This window comes from Panthera leo, chromosome B2, assembly GCF_018350215.1.
Source record: "Panthera leo isolate Ple1 chromosome B2, P.leo_Ple1_pat1.1, whole genome shotgun sequence".
Classification (NCBI taxonomy): domain Eukaryota; kingdom Metazoa; phylum Chordata; class Mammalia; order Carnivora; family Felidae; genus Panthera; species Panthera leo.
This window is the reverse complement of record NC_056683.1, coordinates 143,475,209-143,502,819: the sequence shown is the minus strand read 5'-3', so window position 1 is coordinate 143,502,819 and position 27,611 is coordinate 143,475,209. Positions and strand designations below refer to the sequence as shown.

The window sequence follows — 27,611 nt, the reverse complement described above, 5'->3', positions numbered from 1 at the left end:
ATGAAATAGCACATATACAAACCCTCGTCTCAGGCTCTGCTCTCTGGGGAGCCCAGGTGAAGACGGCACCTCACTGCAGAACCAAAAGACAAGGAAAGAGGGCAAATCGAAAAGGACAGTGATGACAGACTACAGCATCCTGTTTCTGGAAGACCTGCAGAGTTGCCCAGTCGCAGGACTTCAAGAACCTAGTGCCCCCGAAGATTCTGCACAGTATCTGCTACCTCTGCTTCCCAAATAGGAAGATGATATGATCTTGAAAGACAAAAGCAATGCCTGAAATTCTATATCTGAGAACGCAGAAAAGCATAATAAAAACTGTGGATTAAAAAGCAATATTGGGAATGCACTACTGGACTTGGTTGAATTATTACATTTTATAGTAGACTTCTGAGATGGAATCTGAGGGACATCTTCCATATGACATGTACAGGAAAGAGCCACTTGTGCCGCAACGGTCCGCATCTGGGGCACAGCATCCCCAGTGACCGCTGAAATCGCCTGTCTCTGTCCTTCAGCAGTGCTGTCTCCGATCCCTGCAGGTAGACAGCTCCGGGGACATCTCTGGCCAGCTGTCACAGGGGACAAAGACACAGGTGGTATCCATACACTTGAGATGTATTCAGTCTCTAAGGTACAAATCTACACATAGATTTACATGATGTTCCACAGTGTACTGAAAGCTAACAAAAAGGCTGAATGAGCATTTGGGAATGACAAGTTCCCAACACCTTCCCAGGAAAATTTCTTACATACACTCACACGTGGACCTGACATTTCAAACTCCCAGGTTTTAAAACACTGGTAGTCAAGATGGTTGTTTTGTTTAAAATATACAGTTTTAGATCTGGAAGGGATCCGGGGGAATATTCATCCTGTGTTTTTTCAAATATTATTTTAGAAGAACTCTAGCTCCCCTCTTAGAAAACAGAACAATCTTAACACCAAAATAAAACTGACAAAAGTAAAATTACTTTGCTGAAAGGGACGGACGTTGCAAAGCCAAGGACTGGCAAGAACACAGTTTGCAAGAACCCTAGTGAGACCCTGTCGATATTCCTAGGTTACGGGCTGATCCATTTAACAGACCAGGGGCTGGGTGATTTCTAAGACATCTTACGAGGCCCTTGAGTGTCTTTGGCAGAAAAACCCATTTCTTTCTTTTTACCCCCTTGTCCCTTTTGAGCCTCAATGGAAGAAGGTTGGGTTAATTATAACGTATTCTAGTCATTGGTTATACGAGACCCCTACCTTATTTTTTTATCGATTCTATTTTATCGCTATTCCTATTTCCATCCCGTCCCCACAAAGGAATTCTACTGATGTGTTAAGGTGTCTCTTTTTGCTCGTCTTCTTATACAATCTATATTCTTTTGTGTCCACATATGTTTAGTGTTATGTAAATGGTATTGTATCCTATACCTCACTCTGCTTCTTACTTTTTATTCTGCCCGAGGCTTTATGGACCATCCATCATGCCATATGAACATCTAACCCACAATTTCTGACAACCGCATGGGGCGTATCCACCGCATCTGACATTCCCTCTCTCCCAGACTGCCTCCAACTCTCGGTCACCCAAGTAATGCTGCAGAGAACATCCCTACCTCCTGATGGATGGGTTTGAGAGCTTCCTTTGGGACTTAATGCACAGGAGTGGAATTGCTGGGTCACAGTATGGGGACAGCTAACGGGCATCCGCGGTTCCAGACTGTGATGGAAAACAGCTGCACATGCCCTCCAGCAGGCATCCTGCCAGCTACCAACCCTTGGCACTGCTGGGCTTGTAGTTTCTAACCAGCCTAATGAGTGTGAAGCGCTATCTTGGTTCCATTTTTATTTCTCTGATTACGAATGGATCTGCATTGCTTCTTACGCTTAATGGCCTTTTGGGTCTACTTTCATGAAAGCTGTCTCTATCCTTTGTCACTTCTCCTACCAGGCCTGTTACCTTTGTCTTACTGATTCACGGAAGCCCCGTTTAGATTCTGGAGACATCGATTAACTTCTTATTGGTTCAGACATCAAAAAATATCTTTTCCTGGCACCTGAGTGGCTCAGTGGGTTGAGTGTCTGACTGTTGAGTTGGAGTCAGGTCATGATCCCAGGGTCTCTGATCCCTGCGGGTAGACAGCTCCGGGGACATCTCAGGCCAGCTGTCACAGGGGACGAAGACACAGGTGATATCTGTACACTTGAGACGTATTTAGTCTCTAAGGTGCAAATCTGTGCATAGGCGTCCGTGCTGGGCAGGGGGCCTGCCTGGGATTCTCTCTCTTTCTCCCTCTGTCCCTCTCCCTCGCTCGTCCTTGCTCTCTCTCTGTTTCTCAAATTAAAAAAAAAAAAATCTTTCCCAGTGATCCAGACATGGGACAAGTTACTTAATCTCTCTGTACCTTACTTTCCTTCCCTACAAAAGAGCACCTGCCTCCCAGGGTGCGTGAGGATTAAACAAGTTGACTGTTTACTACGTTTTCTGGTAATTTAGTAAGGAAAAAAGTCTCCAAGCAGTAATGTGCATTAATAACTGTAAGGTTATAGTTACACGTAGTATATTACAGCACGGCTTTGTGTCCCTATCAGGGATTAAGCTACTTTCATGGATTAAATTTTCATGCCTATTCAATGTCAGGGGACTGGACTGCTTAATATAGAGACCAATTTAGCCAAATTCACTCAACCTGAATCCCGATATTCCTGATTACTGCCCCCCCCCCCCATCACTGCTCTGTGCTCATTTCACAGACCGCAGGGGGGCTGGGGAGGTACCCTTTTGGTCTTTTCTCTCTGAGGCCACTTTCTCATGACAGGAGGACAAGCAAACTGTGATATCATTTAGACTTTGAAAACGGCCCCCAAACATGAGGCAAATGTGTCTTACTGACCCGACCAGAAAGTTGGCATGAGCCACAGTGGTGCGTCCCAACACAGCACCTCTGGGGAACCTTTGCCGTCCTGATTTACTGAAGGATTTCAGGGGTTTGTGCACGGAAACACGCGACGGAGAGGGCTTCGTGGTATAGTGATGCCTTAGTCCTTTTCTTTCCGAAATCCTTCATCAACGAGCAGCCAGCACAGGAGGCAGTAGGCAGAGCCATGTGTGTGGCTCCGCGTGATCACGGACAGTGAGCCACCCCCCCCCCCCAGAGCCACAGGGGGCCCAGGGAAGTGACAGATGCCAGGCTGCCACCCCACCTGGCCAGAGAAGAAGCACATTCTACTCGGGGGGGTCGCAGGGCCTCGGCGTGTGCCTCTGGCCGTCCTCTTTCCCTCCCCAGGGGCTCTCCTGGCAGCAGCCTGCTCTCTGGGGACACAGCACGCATCAGTTGCAACCAACACACAGCTCACACCGGCACTTGTCTCCCACAGTGCCACCACCGCGAATAAAACAGCCATAACTTCAATCAGGAGAGCTCTCTTTTACGTGACACTTGAGAAAAACATCTTTACCCGCTGCCGGGTTTTCCGCCCGCACCCTGCAGCGCCCCGAGATCTCCCCAGTTTCAGGGAAGTCCAAGGCCCTGGCCCGGCGGTGCTCTGCTCTGCCTGCGGTCAGAACACAGCGTGGGGCCTGAGCCAGTCTGGGCTCCTCACCCCCAGACCAGACCAGGCGCACCCAGGCCTGGGAGGCCACCTCTAGTGACAAGAGCAAGACGAAGGGAATCAGTGGAGCTCTCTGGCGGGGGGAGGTCACAGCTGGAGAAAGGAGCCTTGGGAAGTTTCGTCAAAGCTCGTAGCTCTGACCTCGTATCCTGGATCTTTCCTCAGTCTTTATTACTAAGCCCCAGCTCCACCGGCTCCAGACGGTGGACCCCTGCCATGTCCCTTAGTGCTGGAATCTTGGTGGTCTGCCAGACAAAAGCTTTCCTCGGACCCAGGGTTTGCCATTTCCTCTAATCCCCAGACCCAGGCTGCCTCTCTGTGTAGACTTCCTGAATATCTATAATCAACAACTACCACCAGAGCCAGGCACTCAGCACTTCCCAGGGGCCAGCCTCTCAGTGGCTAGTTTTCCCATTTGTAAGAATCTGAGCCTGGGGGGTGTTCGGGGGGCTCAATCCATTAAGCGTCCGACTTCAGCTCGGGTCATGATCTCACAGTCTATGGGTTCGAGCCCCGTGTCGGGCTCTGTGCTGACGGCTCGGAGCCCGGAGCCTGCTTCGGATTCTGTGTCTCCCTCTCTCTCTGCCGCTCCCCAACTCGCTCTCTCTCTCTCTCTGAAAAATAAACATTAAAAAAAAAAAAGAATCCAAGCCCAGACACATGTCAAACTAAGCAACTTGCCATCTTCACACAACCAATGAGCCTATATCCTTAGCCACGTATTCAACTTTAGAGACAGGCCACACCGCACCGGTTCAGGTCTGAAATCTGATCATTTCTTCACAGCATTTTGCAACCATAAATGGCCATTATCTAATCATCTATATGGTTTGGTAACACACCTGACCTGCTTTCATTTAAAGTCGTCCACCCTGGAGGGGGCGCCGTCGTAATCCTACAGGGGTGCGGGGGTGACAGAGGAGAGGAGGCCCCCAGAGAAATCTGTCACACCATTCCCAAGTTGCCGAGACACGGCGACACGGAGAACTGCTGCGGGGCGGGATCCTGGAGTAATTTCCCGTCCACGACAGAACCCTTGAACTTCCTTTCTCTCTTTGACTTTTTAAAAAGTTGGTGCCGCATTCGTTTTAATGAGTTTCCCCCTAATTTTCGCCTCGACCCTCGATATTTAATACGTTCAATTATCCCCGTGGCTTCCATGCGCGTGTCAGCTGCCAACCACGCGCTTGAGAACAGTGCACGGGAACAGGTGTCTCCCGAGTGTCGCGGTTAGAACAGCATCCGCATCGAACGTATAGCCCGTGAGTGCCATGCCCTTCCTCCCCCCCCCCCCCCCCCCGCATAAATGTGCCACCGTCTTCAGAACCAGAGGCCCTGGCGCCTCTCCCTTCTGCTTACGTCTCCGAGGCCTCAGCTGGTGGCGTCCTTTCCCCGGGGACGGAGACACACACGCTGTCTTTCATCCTGTGCCGCGGGCCGCACGGCACTTCCAGTTGGCCGAAGCCCCTGAAATCAGAGCCACCCTGTGCGTACGTGGGACTTAAGCCACAACTGAAAAAGGCGTCTGAGACGTGAGCCGCTGTCGAGCAGGGAGGATGGACAGCGTGTAGGAGAGGAGCCCGGGAGGGGGTCCAGGCTGCCCTGGGGAACCGCTGTCTTCCCTGGGGGGGGTGGGGGGCAGTCCCCTCAGCCTCCTTGGCTCACGAGGACACGGGCGGTGACCCCAGAAACCCGACAACGCTACCGGCAAAAACTTTCAAAGCCGTCGGACTTCGCTGGGACCCAACAGTGTCACGGGCCCCGGTGCCTTAGAGTCAGGGCTGGTTTTTCTGTGTCGCTTCCTTCTTCTCTGGCCAGCGGGACCCGCCAAGGCCCTGGCTTCGTCTAACTTCACCTAACCACGGGCCTTACTTGGGTCTCTCGTGCTGGGCACCGCGGTGCCGGTGGCGTTTCACAGAACACCGCCACTTTCCAAAGCCGCCCCCGTGTGACACCGGCAGTAATGAAGTCAACTTTCGTTCCAGACCAAAGAAACTTGCATCCCATATTCTGAAATGCTAATGCAGGTCTTGTAGGTGAAACGCCTATTTCTGCGTTACGAAGTCAAGAGAAATTAAACAATTCTGACTGATGATACAAAAGAAACTCTCTCACCGTGAGCTCTGGTTTGCCATCACCTGCACCTGTGAGGAAGTGCGCGTCTAACTTCCCAGGTGTTTTGAAGCCTGTCAAAGTGGGTCTCTGAACTCTATTCTAAGGAACCAGAAAACATGGTCTCCCACACTCACCTTTGGGCTTTATTACAAATCAGCGCAGCGTAAGTTAACAAACCCCATAAAAGAAATGTTACATGCCCCTTCAACGGACGCAACCTTGTCAGGATTGCTTAAAATACTTAAATGTTTTGGCACAGACGTTCAATGTTAAGTTTCATGGTTGAACGTTAATGATCAGATCACTGAGGCCAAAGGGTGTGAGTACGGACAGGCTCGTGAAGCTCTTGTTCATTTTCCCGTGTTACTGTCTCAACTCCTGGCCCCAGCCATCGCCGTTCAAATGGAAAGCCAGAGACCCACCTGTCACTTGGTCATCTCCCCTGCTCCTGCCCCACAGCAGGAGTCACCTGCCTCCCAAGACCAGATCAGACAGCATCATAATCACCTTCGTTTCTGAAGTCTAGGCTTGCACTCCCCCCTGCCTCCCTCTGGGAGTTTTCGTTGTGTGCGTGGCCCGTGGCACGTCCCTTTCAGATTCTCCACGAGGCCCTGGGGTCTAGAATCAATGTTGAAGAAGGCAGGACGGGCACCTTCTGCAGGGTGCAGGGACACCCATCGACCACATTCCCCTGTGCTCCTGTGGACGTCACTCACAGCACACAGCATGCCCACCCGAAAGAAAGGCGCCCTGGGGAGGAATCCATCCTGATTTCCAGAAACTAACACCTGTAGGCTTTAAGTTAGCTTCATTCCAAGACACTGGAACGTGACGACGCTGAGCTCAGGGTCAGGGATTAAATACACCAGGAGCCTGATAACGGATTTGGTTGTGGAAGGATAGACACGGAGGAACCTTGGAAATCCACTGGCAATTAATTGACAGAGGTCCACAGATGTGGCCCACTGCCCCCGGTGGCTCACAGAAACCTGTGACGGGGTTCTGCATCTTGGGCCAGGTTCTCCTTCTACCATGCCATCTGCTTCTCTGATTCGTCAGAGACCACGGTCTAAGCTTTTAGAAACTATTCAACAACAATCACTATGCTCGTTCCCTGACTTTCATTTTTAATTTTCCCGAACACAGCTTTTGAGGTGAAATTACTGAATCAATCTTACACTTTGAATGATGTGCTGCCCCAGGGCCCACACTGTCGGCAGAATTTAACTTTAAAGAATTTGTTAAAATCACATTCATTATTCACCTTCTTATAGGCCCTAAACCGCATCCCTCGCTGGTTTTCTCTATTACTACTCAACAGCCAGCCCCAAAGTTGCTTTGCTTTATTGCAAGCATGGAATGGTTAGGGGCATCTGGGGGGGCTCAGTCGTTTAAGCGTCCAACTTCAGCTCAGGTCATGATCTCATGGTTCGTGAGTTCGAGCCCCGCGTCAGGCTCTGTGCTGACAGTTTAGAGCCTGGAGCCTGCTTCAGATTCTGTGTCTCCCTCTCCCTCTGCCCCTCCCCTGCTCATGCACTATCTCTGTCTCTGTCTCTCTCAAAAATAAATAAATATTTAAAAATTAAAAAGAAGACAAGCATGGAACAGTTAGAGCCCAGCAATCCTTGAAAAGCCACGTCACTGATCTCTCACCCGGACACAATGACATTAACCGTTATTTATCATTCTAAAAAGCGATACCAGGAACTTTAGAGAACTTTCCTCATAGAACAGAAATAAACTTTCTTTCTTTTCTGTGGTTCAGGAAAGGGAAAGAGGAGGAAGAGTGTTAGAAAGGTTTTATTTGGTTCTGAAAGGTAGGCAGTGTCTGCCCTCTCCACAGCTTTGGGGGCTCAGCCCTGTGTCTCTGAACCGTTGAGAGCCGCCCCCATAAGCCCCTCGCTGAGCCAGGCCCTGCGCCCGTGTGCAGCTGCTTCTGGAGCGTGGCTAGGTCGAAGACGCACATGTGCCAAAAAGTGTGCCAGGACAGCTGAACAAATAGCCTTTTCTGCCCAGCGGACGTCAGCACATAACAATTATGGCCCCGAAGAGCCAGAAGTTCTGTTCCCTGCTTCCTTTCCTGTTCCAGGTCACATCCCCTAAATTAGGATTCTGAGGATGGCAGCACCCTTGTGCAGACAGGGGACAGGGGTGTGGTCTGTCAGCCCTCGGCCTCGGGGTGGGGATGGGGGCAGTTTCTGCAGGGCCGTGGCCACCTGAGGACTCGTCAGACCTCATGGGGTGAGGAGGAGGCCCGTACGGTGCCATCAGTAGGACAACAAGTACCCAGGAATAAAACCACTGACATCTGTGTAAGACCTTCACTGAAAACAAGATGCTGCGGAGAGAAACCGAATAATGCCTAAGAAAGTGCAACAACACAGCCGTTCAAATTATACCAAATACATCACGTTCAATATATTGGAATTGTTGAAATGTTCATTTTCCCTAAATTAAAACATAAAATTAAAGTAAAAGAGAAAGAACAAGGGGCAGCCTGTTTGGGGACAAGAGCTGACGTTAATCTACGAAGGTCAATTTCAGGGTTGGCTTGACCAAAATTGTAACAGGGGTCAAAATTGTCCCTCAACCCTTTTCTCATTGACTCACTAATTTAGCCACAAAAACTACCACAGTGAGATACCACCTCACACCTGTCAGAATGGCTAAAACGAACAACTCAGACAACAAGAGATGTTGGCGAGGGTATGGAGAAAGGGGAACCCTCTTGCACTGCTGGTGGGAATGCAAACTGGTGCAGCCGCTCTGGAAAACAGTATGGAGGTCCCTCAAAAAATGAAAAATAGAACTACCCTGTGACCCAGCAATTGCACTACTAGGTATTTATCCAAAGGATGTGAAAGTGCTGATTCGAAGGGGCACGTGCACCCCAACGTTTACAGCAACACTATCAACAATAGCCAAAGTATGGAAAGAGCCCAAATGTCCATCGATGGATGAATGGATAAAGATGTGTGTGCGTGTGTGTGCGTGTGTGTGTGTACACACACACACGCACACACACATACATACATACATATACATAAAATGGAACACTACTTGGTGATCAAAGAGAATGAAATCTTGCCATTTGCAACAACGTGGATGGAACTAGAGTATATCACGCTAAGCAAATAAGTCAGGCAGAGAAAGACAAATGTCATATGATTTCACTCACATGTGGAATTTAAGAAACAAGACAGATGAACAGAAGCGAAGGGAAGGAAAAGTAAGATAATAACAGAGAGGGAGGCAAACCATAAGAGGCTCTTAGATACAGAGAACAAATTGAGGGTTGCTGGAGGGGAGGTGGGGGAGGATGGGCTAAATGGGTGATGGGCATTAAGGAGGGCACTTGTGATGAGCACTGGGTGTTGAATGTATGTGATGAATCACTGGATTCTCCTCCTGAAACCAAGACTACACTGTAGGTTAACTAACTTGAATTTAAATAAATAAATTAAAAAAAAATTACACACCATGTAATTTCATCACATATATTTACTGAACACGTTCTCAGCCCTCAAGAAACCTGTAGTCCGACAAAGGAGGCAATGATGAGCACAGTTAGCATACAGTGAGGGTGTTGAGGCAGAGGAAGGAATCCAGATACCCCCCAGGGTAGTGGCAGGTGTGTGTGTGGGTGGGGAGTGGAGGGCAGGTGGAAATTATGGAAGGTACTTCTGGAATAGGTAACTCCCAGCTGCAGAAAAAATGGAACAGCCTTATGGAAAAAGAAGAAAGGTATTTTGAGAAAAGGAAACAGCACGTTCCAGAGCCTGGAGAGGGCAGCTGGGCGGCTGGAGCACTGGGTGCTAGAGAGGCCAGGGGCCTGTAGGGCTCTAGATGCCCACAGGCAGGGACAGGGTGGCCTTGTGCAAAGACCAAGGGGAGGACTGTCTTGAAGGAACAAGCTTCCCTACCATTTAATCAGGGACGTGCAACCTACAGAAAATATGCTCAAATGGTGTGTTAGTCAGGGTAGGCTCACATTAAGAGATGCAACAAACAGCCCCTCCAATAGTTTAATACAAGAAAGTTTATTTCTCATTAATTTCACACTCCCATGTAGACTTCCTCCCCACAGGCTTTCAGGGATGGATCTCCTTCCATCTAAGGACTCCACCATGTTTTAGGGCATCAGCATTCTCTGCTGGAAGGTGAGGGAAGCAAGGAAGAGATGGGGATTACCCGGAGGAAGGTTATTCGGGCTCCGGGCCTGGCAGAGTCACATATCACTTCTCCCATCTTCACTGACCAGGACTCTGTCCCATGACCTACTAGCTGCAAAGGAAGCTGGGAAATACAATCTCGTGTGTGTCCAGGAGGAAAGTACAGGGTATTGTCTGCCCTAAGGGCAAATTAATGTCTGAGAGATTTTTTTCTTTATATTTAAAGCCAAGTTTATTAGTGATGTATTATGCTAGACCAGGATTCAGCAAACTACAGCTGCAGGGTCAAATCTGGCACACCACTAATTCTCTCTCTCCCTCCTCCTCCGACTGGTAGGTAATAACACCTACCCATCATCATGGTAGGTGTTATTACGTCTATTCTAGAGCTGAGGACACCAAGGCTGAGGCAGATTCTGTGACTTGCCCTCAAAGTTGAAATACAGAGGAGCTGGCATTTAGGCCCAGATCTATCAAATCCCAAAGATACATCAGAAAGTGTAAATATCAATGCCATATCTGTTGGATATCCCATTCGGTTGTGCCCCTGCCTCTCCCCAGAGCTCTATTCAGGTTTGCCAAAATTCACAGGGAGTGTGGTCCAGCTGTGGGCACCCCAGCCCAGTCAGTTATGGGATTTTGCTGTCAGTTGCCCATCTCTGGAGAGCCCCAAGCTTCTGCAGATCAACAGCGGCTTTTCACCAGATAAAATCTGGGACTCGTGCCTCCAGGGAAAGGGATGATGCTTTTGTCCCAAGGTCTCAGAGTGTCTGGAAGAATGGCACTTGCTTCAACCACACATAAGGCTGTTCCTCTCATGATATTCTTGGCATGCTCCTCATAAAGGAACACCCAGCATGTCTCCATGGACCACCTCCATGGGAAAAATGAAGATTCCCAAACCCCACCTCAGTCCTTTGATTCCAAATCTCTGAATAGAAAGGCAGGGTTCTGGAAGGTAGGTCTGAAACAATATCTAGACCATACACGTAGGTATGGAAATGGAAAATATGAGATAATGTTAAGATTCACGAAGGGCAGCAAAAGAAGGTCCAACTTATGTCTAATTAGAATCCCAAAAGGAAAAAACAGAGCATGGAAAAGGTAACACTGAAGAGATAATGGCTGAGAGTTACCCAGGACTTATTAAAAAGAACCAAAATTCACAGTTAAAGGAAATACAACAATTGGTTCATTTAATGAATATTTACTGAGTGCCTATTATATGCCAGATGCCTTTCAGAGGCAACGTACACCAATCTGGGTAAACAAAAGAAGTACCCACTTAGATACGACCTGGGAGAAAAAGGATGGTTAGATGGTCAGCAGATTGCTCCAAAGCAAAATGAAAGCTTTAAGACAGAAGTAACATCTTCAAAGCACTGAGGAAAAATTGGCAACACAGAACTATTTTCCCACCAAAACCATCTTTCAAGAATAATGGTGAACAATGGCTGGCTTGGTCGGTGGAGCGTGTGACTCTTGATCTCAGGGATGTGGGTTTGAGCCCCCTGTGGGGTGCAGAGATTACTTAAAAATAAAATCTTCTCAGGGCACCCGGGTGGCTCAGTTGGTTGAGCGTCTGACTCTTGATTTCAGCTCAGGTCATGGATCCCAGGGTCATGGGATTGGGCTCTGTGCTGATAGCAGATTCTCTCTCTCTCTCTCCCCTCCCCTGCTTGTGTGCGCTCTCTCTCTCTCTCTCTCTCTCTCTGTCTCTCTCAAAAATAAAAATAAATAAATAAAAAGATTCCTAACTTGTTGAGGAGAAGTTTGCAGTATTAAATTTAGGCTCTGTGAAGTAAACATAGTAAAATGTCAAGGGTAACCACTGAAAGAATTGAAATAAAAAATCTAAATTCCAAACAAATGAAGGAACAAACTAGAGTAAGAAAAACAAATTGAAAAATCATCTTTTAAAGGAAGGAAAAAAAGCATAGAAAGAACAAGACAAAGAAAATAGTGTAGCATAACAAGCTCAAATATACCAATTAACACAATGAACATAAAGAGACTAAGCATAGCAGTTAAAAACTAAAGTTATATGCATTTTATAAAAGATACATATAAATATCAGAACATGGGAAACTTGAAAGTCAGAGATAACATAAAATACAGCAGGCAAATATTAACTGAAAGAAAACTGCAGTAGCTACATTAGTTTCAAACAAAAGAGACCTTAAAACAATATACAACATGGATTTTAGATAGGGTCCCTACACCTATAAAAGGTTCAATTCAGTATGTAGGTTAAAAGCAAATTCTAAATTTGTAGACACAGACATCTAATAAAACTGCCCCATGTATGTGACTTTTTAAGTCTGCTGGAAAAATAGGGAGGAACTGACAAACCCACAAACATAATGGCAAATTTCAATACTTGTTAGTTAATTTTGACAGACCAAGCAAATGGAAAGTTTAACAGCATAAGTGACAAGCTTCAAATATGGGGCATCTATAAACCCTGCACCCAACAGCTAAAGACTGTACATCGTTGTTTTTTTTTAATATTTATTTTTGAGAGAGAGAGAGAGAGACAGAGCACAAGGGAGGGGGGCAGGGGCCGAGAGAGAGGGAGACACAGAATCTGAAGCAGGCTCCAGGAGCCATGCTGTCAGCGCAGACATGGGACTCGAACCCACAAACTACAAGATCATGACCTGAGCTGAAGTCTGATGCTCAACCTACTGAGCCACCCACGTGTCCCAAGACTGTACATTCCTGTGGAGCACGCAGGGAACATTTACGAAAATCGACCTCTTAAAGGCCAAAAAGCAAGTTTCGATAAAGTCTAAAGAGGCCGTGTCACACAGACCTTGTTCTCCGACCACTCCAAAGTTAAACAATTAAACAACAATTAAAAGTCAATAATTAAAAGATAAAAGCATCAGCACACAGTTGAAAGTTTAAAACAAGCCTCTAAATAAATCATGGGCCAAAGAGAAAACAACAATGGAAATTACAAATACTGAGAATGAAATATTAAAATTAGCTTTTCAAAACTTGTCGGATATAGTCAAAAAAGTACATAGAAGGAAGTCTATAGCTTTAAATATTTATACTAGAAAAGAAGAAAGGCTGAAAATAACTGAGCTATGGATCGAACGTAAATCGGAAGAAGCATACCAAAAGAAAATCCAAGAAACAAGAACAAATAATAAAGAGGAGAAATTAATGAAATGAAAATGAACAGCCACATATTTGGGTCTTCAAAGTAGTAATAAAACAGATGTCCTCCTGGTGAGGTTGATATAGCGAAAAAAAAAAAAAAAAGGAGGTCCCAATAATATTAGAAATAAAAACAGTACAAAAGCAAGATCTTTCTCAAGTACCCAGAGCAAATCAGAGACTGAGCACAGACTAAAACGTGGGCCTGGATAGATTTTCTCCAATTTCCACAGCAGCGCAATTCCATGCTTGACAACAGAGAGGCCAGGATGCTGGCGGCACTGATGTCTGTGGGTTGACCTTATGTCGTGGGACAGACATTCAAGAGGCAAAGCAGAGACATGTGAAGCCCCACAGATCAAAGCAGCCATCACTCTCTCCGGCTACTTCCCTCAAATGGACTTTACTTTTATTGTGGGAAAAAAAAGATCTGGAAAGGAAAAATAAGCATGATTCGGACTATTTTTAAAAGGTGCTCTGAAGCCCAGTTCCTAATGAGACACTAGAGGGAACTTCCTTTTCTTTCTTTCTTTCTTTCTTTCTTTCTTTCTTTCTTCCTTCCTTCCTTCCTTCCTTCCTTCCTTCTTTCTCTTCCTTCCTTCTTTCTTTCTTTCTTCCTTCTTTCTCTCTCTTTCTTTCTTTCTTTCTTTCTTTCTTTCTTTCTTTCTTTCTCTTTCTTTCTTTTTCCCATTTATGGTATACAAGCAAGCATTTAAAAGTCCTAACATCCATTTCAAAGACTCACTCCCTAGGCAATGAATTGAAATACTGGGGTGGGGGGAGGGGGCTCGGACTTCTCTGCATTATATCATGCTTAATTCTGGCCAGTGTCTGACAAGCAGACAAGGCCAAGGTTCAGACTTAGAAACTGCGCTGAGAAAGCTACATGCAGGTGGAAAATCTACTGCCTCGCCTTGAGCAAGAGAAGTAACTGAGGGAGCTGGATTTAAATGGCCCTGCACTTGGCCTTGGCTTCTGACTTCACTCCCCGGAGCCGTTCTGCTTCGAAAGATGGAAAGACAGTGGGTGAGGTGCCAATGCCCATTCTGCAATGTCCACATCAAGAGGAGACAGCCATTCTCATCCGCCGGTCTGGCTGTATGGCTGACCCCGTTCCTGCCACCGGGCAATGAAATACAATGGCATGTTGGCCCGAGGAATGAAGTCAACACGAAGAGGCCCCCGGGGTTTCCTGCAGCTTCTAAAGTGTGAGTGGTTGGCGGGGATGAGGAGAAAGGGGAAGCCTTTCCAAGAACCAAGTCCAAATTGCCTGGACTTCCCCGAAGACTTCAAACGCCGTATGGAGGACAAGAGGACGATTTACACTCAGGACCCTTAGATCTGAACCCAACTGGGCTACTTAAAAGGTCTGGGACTCTGGCAGGTCCTTCCACCTCAGGTGCCTCTTCTACAAAGCCGGGACAGCAATGTCTCCTCACAGGGGTGCAAAGATGAAATAGAATAGCCAGATAGAGACATCCTGGAGTGTGGTCTGCCCTTCTACCTTCTAAACTCTTGCAGTTCACCCTCTTTCCACGATTAATACATTAGACTCTGAGCCTATAAAAACACATTGGATACACCGTGTTAACCAAATACAGAAGGATAGTTCCTTGAATGCTGACAGAATATGAAAGCACAAAAACTAAACGGATCCTATTCAAAACCCAAGGCAGCAAAATATCAGCCAGGCAGAACTCTGAAAGCGAATGAGTCACTCTGAATGGCGGAACTTCCTAAATGGATGGGGGGGAGGTGGGGGTTCCTCTTAAGAATCAATACATTAAAAGCAAACAAGCCAGAAGAAGCAAACAGTTTGGGACTTAAAAAGAAAACAAAACAAAACTCTCCAACATGCTTCAAAGACTTGTCGGTGGCCTTAAGGAGTGCCTGTGGACTATCATTCAACTTTTCCTCGAAGATTTTTATCATTGTTCTAAGCGCACGGAGCAGCAATCCAGCGATACCGCTGATGGACGGCATCTGTAGGACGTCATCCAACCTCTAATTTTACAGATGAGAAAGCCAAGCCCAGGGAGGTTAAGTGATCCACTCGAGCCACACAGCTCGCTGCAGACAGTGCCACACCGGGTCTCCTGCCCTTCCACCTGCCACGCGCGCTACCTTTGGGGAGCCACTGACCTTCATAAAACTACCTGTCCCTCCTTGAAATAAGCCCAGATCGCTTGAAACAACTCCAGAACCCCAAAATGTTTCTAAAGCATTGGGGCACCAACTCACAGATTTTTACGTCTCCTTTCTCCGGTGTCTAGGGGTCACGTCTGCTCACAGAAACCCCGCTTGAGTGCGTGTGCCTTTAGCTTTAGAGGCTCATCTTATTCTTCATTTGAGGCTTATACGTCTTCACAAATCAGGTGTCCTCTCTCCAAATGGTATCTTCCGATTTGCCTGGGAAGTAGGCACTGAGCAGCCAGGTGAAGGGCTATACACGGAGCCACCTAACCGGTGCAGCTCTAAGCAAGTACTAGTGGCAATGCCCCGTCCTACCGAAGTCTACCCCCTGCCATTTCAACTATGAGATCCTTAACCACAAGGCCACCATAGTTTATACAGCAGTCATCAGCATCACCCACAGGTTAGGTAGAAATTAAAGTACCCCAAACACACGCACACACACTGCCTGGCTGGGCTGCTGTGAGTTCTACAGCACATAGTACGGGACCACACACGCTTGGCACTCTACAGAACATGCATGAACTGGGGGCACCTGGGTGGCTCAGTCGGATAAGTGCGGGACTCTTGATTTCGGCTCACGGTTCGGGAGTTCAAGCCCCACATATGGCTCCCAGTGCAGAGCCTGCTTGGGAGTCTCTCTCTCTCTCCCTCCCTCTTTCTCTGCCCCTCCCCCACTCACTTGCTCACTCTCTTTCTCTCAAAATAGAGAAATAGATTTTTGGGGCCCCCGGGGGGCTCAGTTGGTTAAGCGTCCGACTTCAGCTCAGGTCAATCTCACGGTTCGTGAGTTCCAGCCCTGCATGGGGCTCTGGGCTGACAGCTCAGAACCTGGAGCCTGCTTCAGAGCCTGTGTCTCCCTCTCTCTCTGCCCCTCCCCTGCTCACACGCTGTCTCTTTGTCTCAATAATAAATAAATGTTAAAATTAAAAAAAAAAAGAAATAAACTGTAAAAAAAAAGAATATGCATGAACTCAAAGATCAATCACCCCAACACCAGTGACACCAGACCAAAGAACACCATCAACAGTGACACAAGACACACTGCTAGAGCTGAATCTAGTGTTTTCTCCATTATTCATGCAGGTGCTTTAAAATGTTTATGACAATAAAGACAAAAGGTTTTCTTTCCTAATTTGCCTGAGCACATTCAATCGTTTCTTTCAGACATTAAATTGACCTAGGATTGCAGACGAAGTTCAATGAAACTGCTGGTTCCTGCCACCCAGCCCCCACAGAGGCAGGCCCCCCCCCCCTCCCCCGCAGATAAAGACGGCCAAACTGCCTTCCCAGCCCGGGGTAGGAACGGCCGTGCAGCCAGGGCTGAGGGGCCACGGAACCCCCAATGCACTGCATGCCCAAACACACCTAGGGAAATGGGGGGACTGCCCCCACCTGCCCCAAGCAGCCACTCCCAGGAAGGTGGGAGGGGGTCTGCTTCGTAAGGCTTGAAGCCTCTTCTGCTGCCCTCCTGTAATTTATTAGCAGGGGGAAAAAAGAAAGAAAGAAAGAATTAAAACTCTTCTTTTTTTTTTTTTTTTTTTTTTTTTTTTTACGTTTATTCATTTTTGAGAGACAGAGCACGAGTGGGGTAAACGGCAGAGAGGGAGGGAGACACAGTCCGAAGCAGGCTCCGGGCTCCAGGCTCCAAGCTGCAGCACAGACCCTGATGCCGGACTGGAACCCGCGGACTGGGAGATCACGACTCGAGCTGAAGTCAGACCCTTAACCAACCGTGCCCTTCCCCGGGCGCCCCCAAACTCTCAATTCAAAACCTCAGCTCTCCCAACTTCGCTCCGATGTTGCTCTTTGCCCCCAAAGCGGTTTTACCAAAATCGCGACCCGGGAGAGCCTTGACCTTCGTGCCCTCGCGCTTCACATAATCGTTCGGGCAACCAGGCACCGTCTCGCCCTTCCCTGACCCCCCCCCCACGCCCGCCCCGAAGACCACAAAGCACTCGGGCCCTGCCCCCAGCGAGCCGTCCGCCCCGCGGGGCTGCGCTTCTCCGCCGCGAGCCGACCCAACATCGCCCCCCGCGGCGCAAACCCCTCGGGGGGCGACGACGCGCCGCGCGCTGGCCGCTCGGATTCCCCAGGAGGGGCGTGCGGAGCGTCTCCCAACTCAGCATCCGTCCCGGCTTGCGTTCCCTCCCGAAACCCAGGCATCCCCCCACCCCACCCCCCGTCCACTCCCCCCGCAGAGGGACACACACGAGAGGCATTTCCCCGGGCACTCGGGACGCAGCGCTTCCGAGCGCGGGCTGAACCCGGTCGGTTCCCCCCCCCCCCCCCGAGGCAACCAACAGGTGCCGGCGCCCCCGCGGCCCTTCCCCGCGGCGTCCCGTCCCGCCGGGGGTTTCTCCCCCGCCCCGAGCGAGCCCCGACGCCCGTACCTCGCTGACGATGGTGGAGTGGGCCTGGACGTACCGCCAGCCGCCCCGGCAGGGCACGAGCGGCGCCGAGCGGTTGGGGAAGGCGGCGAGCGGGTCGGCGCAGCTGAGCGCGCCCGCCGCCGCGCTGCCGTTGGCCGCCTCCAGGAGGTAGCGCCGGCAGCCGGCGTCGCCGCCGCGCTCGGGGGGCGCCGTGCGGTTCCACTCCTCCTCCGGGCTCCAGCCGCAGCGCTCGGCCAGCGCGGCGGCGCTCGGCCCGCGGCACCAGTAGCGCTCGGGCCGGCTGCCCAGGAAGACCACGCCGACGAAGAGGAAGGCGAAGGTGACGCCCGTCAGGCACAGCAGCAGGAACACGCGCCGCTGGAAGCGCCCGAACTCGCCGGCCCGCTGCAGCGCCTCGTCGAACGAGGGCATGGTGCGCGACCCCGCGGGCGCGTCCTGCCGCCCGCCGCCCGGCCTCCGAGTGAGCGCGCGCCCCGCCGCCGGCCGCCGCCTCACCCCGCCCCGCGCTCCCCGCCTCACGCCCCCGGGCGCCGCGCCCGCCGCCCCCGCCTCCCGCCCGCCCGGGCCGCGCTCCCCGGGGACGCGCCGGGGACCCGGCCCGGGACCGCGAGTGGCGGCCGCGGCCGCCTCCGGCCTGGCGCGGGGCTCCGCTCGGTCCCCGCCGGCAGCCTGCTCTGCGGTCGGCCCCGGGGTCGCGCTCCAGAAGGAAGTTGCAGGGTCACCCTCCGGTCTCGGTCGCGGCCCCTGGGAGGCCCCCGAGGGCGGCGTCGGAGGTGGGGGGGAGGGGGTGGCGGGGCGGGGACGGACGCCGCGGGCTCCGGGTCCCGCGCCTGTGCCCCGGGAGACGCCCTCGGGCCCTCCAAGCCCTCGGCGCTCAGGGGCCGCCCCGCGCGACCCGCCGCCGAGCCGGCTCCAGGCGGGATTCGAGTTCGGCGACGTCTCGGAGATGGTCCAACTTTTTCAAAAAGGCAGCTGGGCGGTCTACGGAGTCCAAGCGCCTCGTTCGCGTTCCGCAAGTTCAAAGTGGGAGAGGACCTCGGGCCGCATTTGGGGCTCCTTAAGCCCGGGCCTTTGCGACCTACTCTCTTGGCCCGAAAGCGCCGGGAGAGGGTGTTGGTTGCTTTGAGCGTTGTTTTTACCTTCTTGACTCGCGCCCGGAGGTCCGCAGGACTGTGTCCGCACTGGCCCCTGGCGTCCTGGGCCCTGGGCTGCCGTGTCCCTTGCCTCCTGGGTCTTCCCGCGCGGGGTCGCGGGACCCCCGACCCCTGCAGGCGGCAGCCTGGGGCGGTGCTGACCACGCCGCCCCGGTCCACACTGCCCACGGCGCTCACCCAGCCCTGGCCTAGCCTATCTGGCCATGTGTTTTCTCAGAATTTCTCTAGCTCTTCTCCCCAGACCCCACCCCATCCTCAGAAAAGCTTTGTACCCTCGTGTCGCTTTTCTGGAAGCTCCCAGAAGCGGGTAGAGCACAGACACGTTTTGTCCTTCCGGATCAAGGACTCGGGAAGCCAGGTTGCCTCTATGCAGCCGGCTTCATCCCCTCACCAGCTCTTGACCTTCGGCGACTGATTGGCCGGCCCAGTATTCTCATCTGTCAAGCGAGGCTAACACCCTCCTGGGGTCTCTGTAAAGACTAAACAAATATATAAAGTGCCAGAAAAGCACCTGATGCACAGAGCATACCCTTTCATGTGTTGGCTGCTATTACTGTTATTTGGGCTGAGTTAATGCTATGGAGGGTGCAGGGATGTCCTTAGGGTGACAGATACTGTGTAGGATAGAGCACCTGGTAGTGTGCAGACCACACAGCAGGGGCTCGAGGATGCGCGGTTTTTATTGTCCTCACCTTCCTTGACCTCGGCTACTAAATAAAGCAGATCTACCACCAAGTTAGCAATGATTTCTATGTCCACGTGTCTCCTGCTCCAGGCTGTAGCCCATATTAAAAAAACAAAAACAAACAAACAAAAAGCCCTTTTTTAACATTTATTTATTTTTGAGAGAGAGAGAGAGACAGAGTGTGAGCAGGGGAGGGGAAGAGAGAGAGGGAGACACAGAATCCAAAGCAGGCTCCAGGCTCTGAGCTGTCAGCACAGCGCCCAACACGGGGCTGGAACTCAGGAACCGGGAGATCATGACCTGAGCCGAAGTCGGATGCTTAACTGACCAAGCCACCCAGGCATCCCCCTAGCCCATATTTTTAACCGGCTCCCTGGACTCCAGACTCAATCTGTCACCCGCTACCCCCACCCCAGCTCTTCCTCCTGACCTCCCTTTTGGTGTAACCAAGGCCCAACCCCAGAATGAATCTCTGGATCATCTCAACACCTCTCACTTTTGCGGGCCTTTCTTCAAAAGTCACCTCAGCTCACTCCGCCCCCACCGGTCAGCCTTCCCCTCACCACCCAACACACACGCATACACACGCACGGGCGATCCATCCTTCCTTCCGGCTCCCTTCCCTGCTTTATCCACCTACGATGCATATCCGTATTCCTTTGTTTACCATGTGTCTTCATCTGTTCATTTATCTTACTTGTGATCCTCTGCTAGACTGCAAGTTCCATGAAAGCAGAAATTTCTGTTTTGTTCACTCTATGTTGCCACCACCCACAACTGTGCCTGCTTCATAGTAGGTGCTGGTAACTGGGTGCTTCTTGACACAGCCCCCTATACACACACAGGTATTGTCTCCTTTCCTCTCCACCGCCATCTTTGTTCTGCCCGCAGTGCCCCCGGGGTTCCTCACCTGCGGCCCTGGCCCTGTCCTGCGGTCCAGCCCACGCTGCCCACCAACTGCCCACAGTGGAGCTCCAGGCCCGCCTTGCCTTCCAAATTAAATCCTCATGTCTCACCCTCCCTTTCAAGATCCTAACCCATGTTCCTCACCAAGTTGTCCCCTTATGTGGCAGCCAAACACAGCTACTTGCTAATACTCCAATCCTTCTTGAACTTTCCTACACCCATCCCGGTATACGCGAAGTTCCCTCTTCCTGGTGGGTCACTCTCCTGCCCCTCCTGCCCACTGCCCAGGAAGGCCTGGCCTAAAAGTTGGCACCAGGTTCGTGAAGCCTTTCCCACCATAGCAACTGCCTTCCTTCCCAAGTAATGCCCTCTTGGTTTGTGCTCCTAACACATCCAAGAAACTTCTCATGGAATTTCACTACCTTTTTCTTTGTATTGTACTTGGTATTTTAATTTTAATGTTTTTAATGAAGTATACAGTCAAGTAGACCTAGTATATTGCTAAGATCACAGAACCCCTACTGGGTTCAAATCCCCTTCTATTTTTTGCAGTAACCTTGGGCAAGTTATTTAGTTGTCTTCCATAAAACCGAGTAATAATGAACCTTCTCGTTTTTTGTTTTTTTTTTTTTTTTAATGTTTATTTTTGAGACAGAGAGAGACAGAGCATGAACGGGGGAGTGTCAGAGAGAGGGAGACACAGAATCCGAAACAGACTCCAGGCTCTGAGCTGTCAGCACAGAGCCCGACGCGGGGCTCGAACTCACGGACCGCGAGGTCATGACCTGAGCCAAAGTCGGCCGCCCAACCGATTGAGCCACCCAGGCGCCCTGAACCTTCTCGTTTTTAATGCAAATCATTTAGAATAATAATTGAAACATGATAAGTGCTGTATGTGAGTCAGCTATTTAAAAAAGCAATGAGTGAGGTGCCTGGGTGTCACAGTCAATTAAGCATCTGACTCTTGATTTTGGCTCAGGTCATGATCTCACAGTTCATGGGATCAAGCCCCACATCAGGCTCTGTGCTGACAGTGCAGAGCAAGCTTGGGCTTCTCTCTCTCCCTCTCTCTCTGCCTCTAACCCCGCTCACATACTCTCTCTCTCTCTCTCTCAAAATAAATAAATAAACTCAAAAAAAAGTTTTTTTTCAAAAAAGAGCAATGAAAAAAAATACCACCCACCCCGAGAATTAGCAAATGTCATGTTGTTATGTTTGTTTTAGGTATATCATTATAAAGAACTAACATTCATAGACAGAGTTGAAGTCTCCTTCACAAGCCTTCAGATCCTGTTTCCTGTCACCTCACTCCCTCCCCAAGGCAGCCACCAGGCCATTTCTTCAGAAGGTGGGCCAGGGGAGAAGGCCCACCAGACCCAAGAAGAGGGCTCAGGACCCTTGGGCAGAGAATCTTGGGTTCCTGGCTCCCAGAGCAGGGGGGAACTGGAGAGACAAAGTGGTGATAGGCCTCCGGTGGGTACTACCCCTTGGCCCTGGGGCTCTGAGCAGACAGAGGAAGGCCAGAGCTCCTCCCCCGAGGGCACAGACCTGTCTTGCCCAGGTGTAGCTATTGTGAAATTGTTAATTTTCATCTCGTCCAGTTTTCATCCTTTTAATACACAAGTATCACGTACAAACAATATCTAGTACGTGGGGTGCTTTGATATTTACATAAGTGGTACCACACTCCACATATTTTTCTGTCACTTCTCTTTTTCACCACACATTATATTTTTGAGACCCATTAGCCTTGATAAACATGGATCTAGCTCATTTATTCCAGCTGCTACGGATCATTCTTTTGAATGACCATACTATGATTTATCCATTCCCCTACTGAGAGACATTTAGCTCATTCTTAATTTTCCACAATTACAAGTAACGTTGCAGTGAATGTGCTATGCACGCTCCCTTGTGCACTTTGTACAAGAATTGATGGAAAGTAAGTACCTAGAAATAGATTAGCAGGGCTGCAGAGTGTACAGATTTGGAGTTTGCCAGACATTGCCAGGTAGCTCTTAGGGGGGTGGTCCCACCTTGCATCCTGCAAATGATGTATGAAGTTATCCATGTCCATGCTATGGCTCAGCTTTGTTAAACTCAAGCCCACTAGTGGATACTCTGGGTATAAAATGCAGTCTTACTGTTCTGATTTGTATGTGGTCAAACGGAACACATTCTTCATGCTTATTCATTGCTCGGGTTTTATCTTCCAGGAGAGGCCTCTTTTCATATCCTCTATCTGCGTTCTCTTTGTTACTTGTGTTTTCTTATTGAATTTTTAGGAAGTTATTTGTATATTTGTGTATTCTGCTTCTTTATCAGTGGTATGGGTTCTGTCCTCTCAGTCTGTTAACTTTGTTTATAGTGTCTTGCTGACTATAAAAAGTTTAAGTTCAGCTGTAGTAAAATTTATCAATCTTCTTGAGAGCTTCTGCTTTTTGTCTTTTGCAAAAAAAGAAAAAAGAAAAGAAAAGAAATCCTTCACGAATGTGTTTCTGGGTTCATTCTGTTTTACTGCACTAGCTCCATACCAATATTTCCTTGTTAATTACAATAGCTCTATACAAAGTCTTAATATCTGGGAGATATTAAATCCCACCTCCACTCCCTAACCTTATTCCTCTTCAGAATTATCTTGGTGATTTGGGGGCTTTTTTCTTCCATATAAAATTTATATTTATTAAGGTCCATAAAAATTCAGTTGGGACTGTGATGTAAAACCTGTACACATTTTATTTCTCCCATTACTTTGTAGGTCTTCGAGAGAAAAGCCATATCAATTCATGTTTCTATCCCAACACACTGATGTCTATTTTATATCTGCACATGTGGCTGTTTAAATTTAATTTAATTAAAATTTAGTAAAATAAAAAATCCTGTTCCTCATGAGCCACGTTTCAAGTTGCACACTAGTCAATGTGGCTAATGGCTAAGATATTGACTAAGCAGATACAGAACATTTCCATTCTCCACATGAAGTTCTCTTGGGCAGTGCTGATGCAGATACCATGATCATTAACTGAATAGAAATAACAAGAATCAATTGGCCCACAACCTTCGGCCTTTGTAAAACATACTGACTTTATTCTTTCTGAAAAGGTAATTTTTCAGATTTATTCATCTAAAATTTTATAGCTGGTATTTTTTATTGCCTTTAGGAATTGACATACCAAGTATTAGGGTATATTCACCACATACTGAGTTACCAAAAGATGTCTTAATGACATTTATGCTGTGTGTAAGGCACCAAAAGACACTAGTTTGCTTGGGAATAAATAATAAATCTTGAAACAAAATGTCTCAAAAAGGTCCACTGGAAAAAAAAAATTGGGCAAGTGGACTGGTGCATGTATTCAAGCCTAAGGAAAAAATTAGGAATTATATTTCCTTTTTTGTTTTTTAATGAATGGGTAAGAATATTTGAAGCATTCTCATTCTTACCATATCTGACACGGAGTAACTATTTTTTACTTTAGCATATGAATGTAGTAAATGCTACAGGGCACTTCCATTATTACATGGCTTAACACTGGACCCTAACATTGATTTAGATTGGCCAGTATTCATCATTATCTTTTTCTGACCCATTCTCTTGCTAGTTGATTACGATTTGGACTTTCCTATAAGAAACTTCCTGGTTTGAGGGGGAAACATTATAGATACCATTATCCTTTTGAAATCAATGCTCACTCTACTTGAAATATCAAGGAACTAAGACTTAAAGTAATCTTTGGAGAAGGTGTAGCCAAGCAGAAAACATAATGAAATATTCCAGAGTTGGTTTTTGACAAGGTAGGAAAACTTAGTGACGCTTTTAAGAGCCTTGTGGAGTTCTATTTACTCTGCTAACGTTTACGGTAGCAAGCCCTTCACCACTTCCCTTTCAATATTTGTGGGGTTTGTGCTCTTCTAACAAGTGCAAGGTGAAGTGTGTTGCAACTCTTGCCTTTTCATGGCAAATGGTTTAGACCAGTGGATTCCTTCTTATGTCCCACCCTGTGATTTGGCAGAAGCTCTCTGGAGGATAACTTTATCGAGGATAACTTTGAGGTTGAGTCCAAAGCAGGCCACGATTGATTAGTAATGTCAGATAGAGGAGAAGGGGGGGGGGCAGGATGAGTGTAAAAGAGTTATCATGCTTCTATTGGTCCACGCAGCCCAATCAGTGCCAAATTGCTATGATTCGTCCTCTGGCTCTCCAACACTCAGAGCATCTATGACTTTGGGGATTTATAAAGGTCTTGGTGAAAGGCCACTGTGCTATTAATTGCTGAAATATTGCCCAGAGGTTTCTGCTATCGGATCCCAATTGTAGATGAAATTGTCTTTTAGTGAGGTGCCTTCAATAGTTTGGAAGTAGTTACCCTGGGCAGAGCATTCAACAGAGATGCACTCTTTCTGAATCTCAGTGCCAGCGTACCGAAGTCCCATTAATGCAATCTTCGAAAGGGAGCAGGCAGTCTTGGGAAAGAGGCAGGCATCAATTAAAACTTGAGTCACCTCTCAACTAATTGCACGTAAAGACTGAAGAATAACACATTCACTGAAAATTATGTTATAGGGGCACCTGGGTGGCTCAGCCTGTTAAGTGTCGACTCTCGATTTTGGCTCAGGTCATGATCTTGCAGTCGTGAGATCGAGACTTGTGATGGGCTTACAGTGAGCATGGAGCCTGCTTGGCATTCTCTGTCTCTCTCTGCCCCTCCCCGGCTTGCATGCTCTCTCATGCTTCCTCTCTCTCTAAAAAAGAGAAGAAAATTATGTTACAGACACATAGTCACTGAAATCGAATGATGCTCACTACCTGTTAGACTGCGTTCGATATCAATGATTCCCAACCAATCTGTGGTAAAAGAGATGTGTTTGTTTGCCTGTTTTCTATCAATTGTGGACCAATTCCTGGTTTCACTGGGCATGAAAAAAGCCTGAGGTTCACAACACATACAACAGCAAGGTGAATTCAACAGCATCGGAACCGGTCTACATCCTATTCAAGGAGACCCGTCTACAAGGCACACACTTCATGGTGATGTCAGGTTGTATAAAAGTTTCTAAAGGCTTACTCCCAATTTCTGCACTTACCCGATTGCAAACAGGGGAAGCAATTCACAGATCAGTTGTAATAGTGCATCCTATGCGAAATCTAATTTTTTGTATAATAACATGTATATATTTCCATGCAAATTCTTTATTGTAACCAGGACACAAGCAGATGTATGAACATTATAGATACCATTATCCTTGTGAAATCAATGCTCACTCTATACTTGAGATATCAAGGAACTTAGACTTAAAGTCATCTTTGGAGAAGGTGTAGCCAAGTGGAAAACATGATGAAATATTCCAGAGTTGATTTCTGACTATGTATGAATACAGGCTTTCAAATGCAGGTGGTACAAGGTTGGCAGATGGAATATTCGATTTTGCGAGATTTTTTAAAGCTGTGTCTTAACATAAGAATGTGAAAGAATCTGAAAAATTCCAAAGGAAACCTTTTAAAAATGTGGCCTGCAAAAAAAATAGAATGAAATGAAAAATTAAAAAATTAAAATGTGAGCTGAAGTAATCGAATCAGGAGTATAAGAATGTCCTTTATGAGGGGCGCCTGGGTGGCTCAGTCGGTTGAGCATCCGGCTTCGGCTCAGGTCATGATCTCACAGTTTGTGGGTTCGAGCCCCACATCAGGCTCTGTGCTGACGACTCAGAGCCTGGAGCCTGCTTCCAATTCTGTGTCTCCCTCTCTCTCTGCTCCTCCCCCACTCACGCTCTGTCTCTCTCTTTCAAAAATAAATAAAAACATTAAAAAAAATTAAAAAACAAAAGAATGTCCATTATGCAATTTTGATGTAAATAGCAGTGACACATAGCTGCTGGGACAGCCAAAACAAATATTTCTGTCTTATTTTTTTTCTATAGTTTATCGAATCATTCGTGGTCTGGATGATTTTATCATTTATCTCGAGTGCAGCCATTGGAAGGCTTATGTTTGAGGCACCACTGTAAATATTAGGAGAAAGGGTCAGGCAGCCGAGAAGATGTTTACGACAGGAAATGAGAACGAGCAGCAAGATGGGGAGAGAATAATAAATCTTTGCTTCATTTTCATAGTAAGACGTCTTAGACTCCGGAACCCAGAGTCTAAATCCTAATCCCAAACATACAGTGAGATAAAAAGTACGTGGGACGTGTTTACTTGTCCTAAAAACAGATTAGAGCTCTCTGTGTTGCTCGTTTCTGTCTCTCTGCCAGTTCAGGGATGCTGAGACCATGAGTCTGTCTTGTGCATCATGGGGGGAAGCCACGTTACCTTCCTCAGCTCAGCTCGATGCTTCGGGAAGTGGCCGGGGCAACAAATCCATCTGAGCCCCATAACAGGTTCTCCTCCTGAAGTGTCCTCAGAGAACAGAGGCTCCCCACTGAAGGTAACCGCGCTAAAAGACAAGCCGACTGCTCCTTTCAGTCATATTCCCTAAATGAAAACCTCCTCCCAGCCTGTCTCGCATATTCCCTTCACCCCTGACACTCGGGCTGTCCGGTAACCTTCAGGGACCCTGCTTGGGACGCCTGTGTGCTTTACTCCCTCCCTCCCTTCGGTCCTCAGAACCACACTCCCCGGGAATACGGTCCTTTTGCACAGTAGAAGAAACACAGGCTCGGAAAGGCTAACATCAACCGTCCGAATGTCACACGAGTTTCAGTGGCTTCTGGGGAGTGCAGACCATTTGTGCCTTCTCGGCCACCTGCGGGTGGGTCTCCGCAGGGCCACCGATGCTGCCTTTGCATTCTCTTTTGTACTTTTCCCATGGCCTTCATGAAAGTACAAGACATTTTTTGCTTTTGCTTTAGACCTGGGATCATTTTTGGGTTTGTTTGTTTTAAATAAAAGCATCTTATGCTTTCTATAATGATCTCTGCACAATACTTCTGACAAAAGCTATTGTAGGACGTCTTTTTTAACGAAAAGACATTTTAGAAGTCATGTAGTCTGATTTCCTTATTTCGCAATCAAGTAATTAAGGGCCAAAGAGATCAAGTAACTCAGCTAAAAGGACTTCACCTAGTTCGTGGCACAGTGGGAGCAGGAGGCCGGCCCACACTATTATCAAGTGTCGGTCGACTCGTTATCTTGTAAAGGTGTCATTTCATAACTTACTCCTTTGACTACAAATACAGCATATTCCAGAAACTTTAAAAATCTTTGCCTTTTGATGTCAGAATT

General features: G+C 48.2%; 1 protein-coding gene across 1 annotated transcript in view; it reads right to left on the bottom strand.

Moving 5' to 3' along the window:
* SLC22A3 (solute carrier family 22 member 3) overlaps nucleotides 1-18,093 on the bottom strand; it is a 93,126-nt gene extending 75,033 nt beyond the window's left edge. Inside the window, exon 1 of the mRNA XM_042940229.1 lies at nucleotides 17,645-18,093. Within this exon, the coding sequence (XP_042796163.1) occupies nucleotides 17,645-18,055 (411 nt within the window). The 5' untranslated portion in view covers nucleotides 18,056-18,093. The remainder of the gene's footprint in view (nucleotides 1-17,644) is intronic.
* Between the last annotated feature and the right edge of the window lie 9,518 nt (nucleotides 18,094-27,611).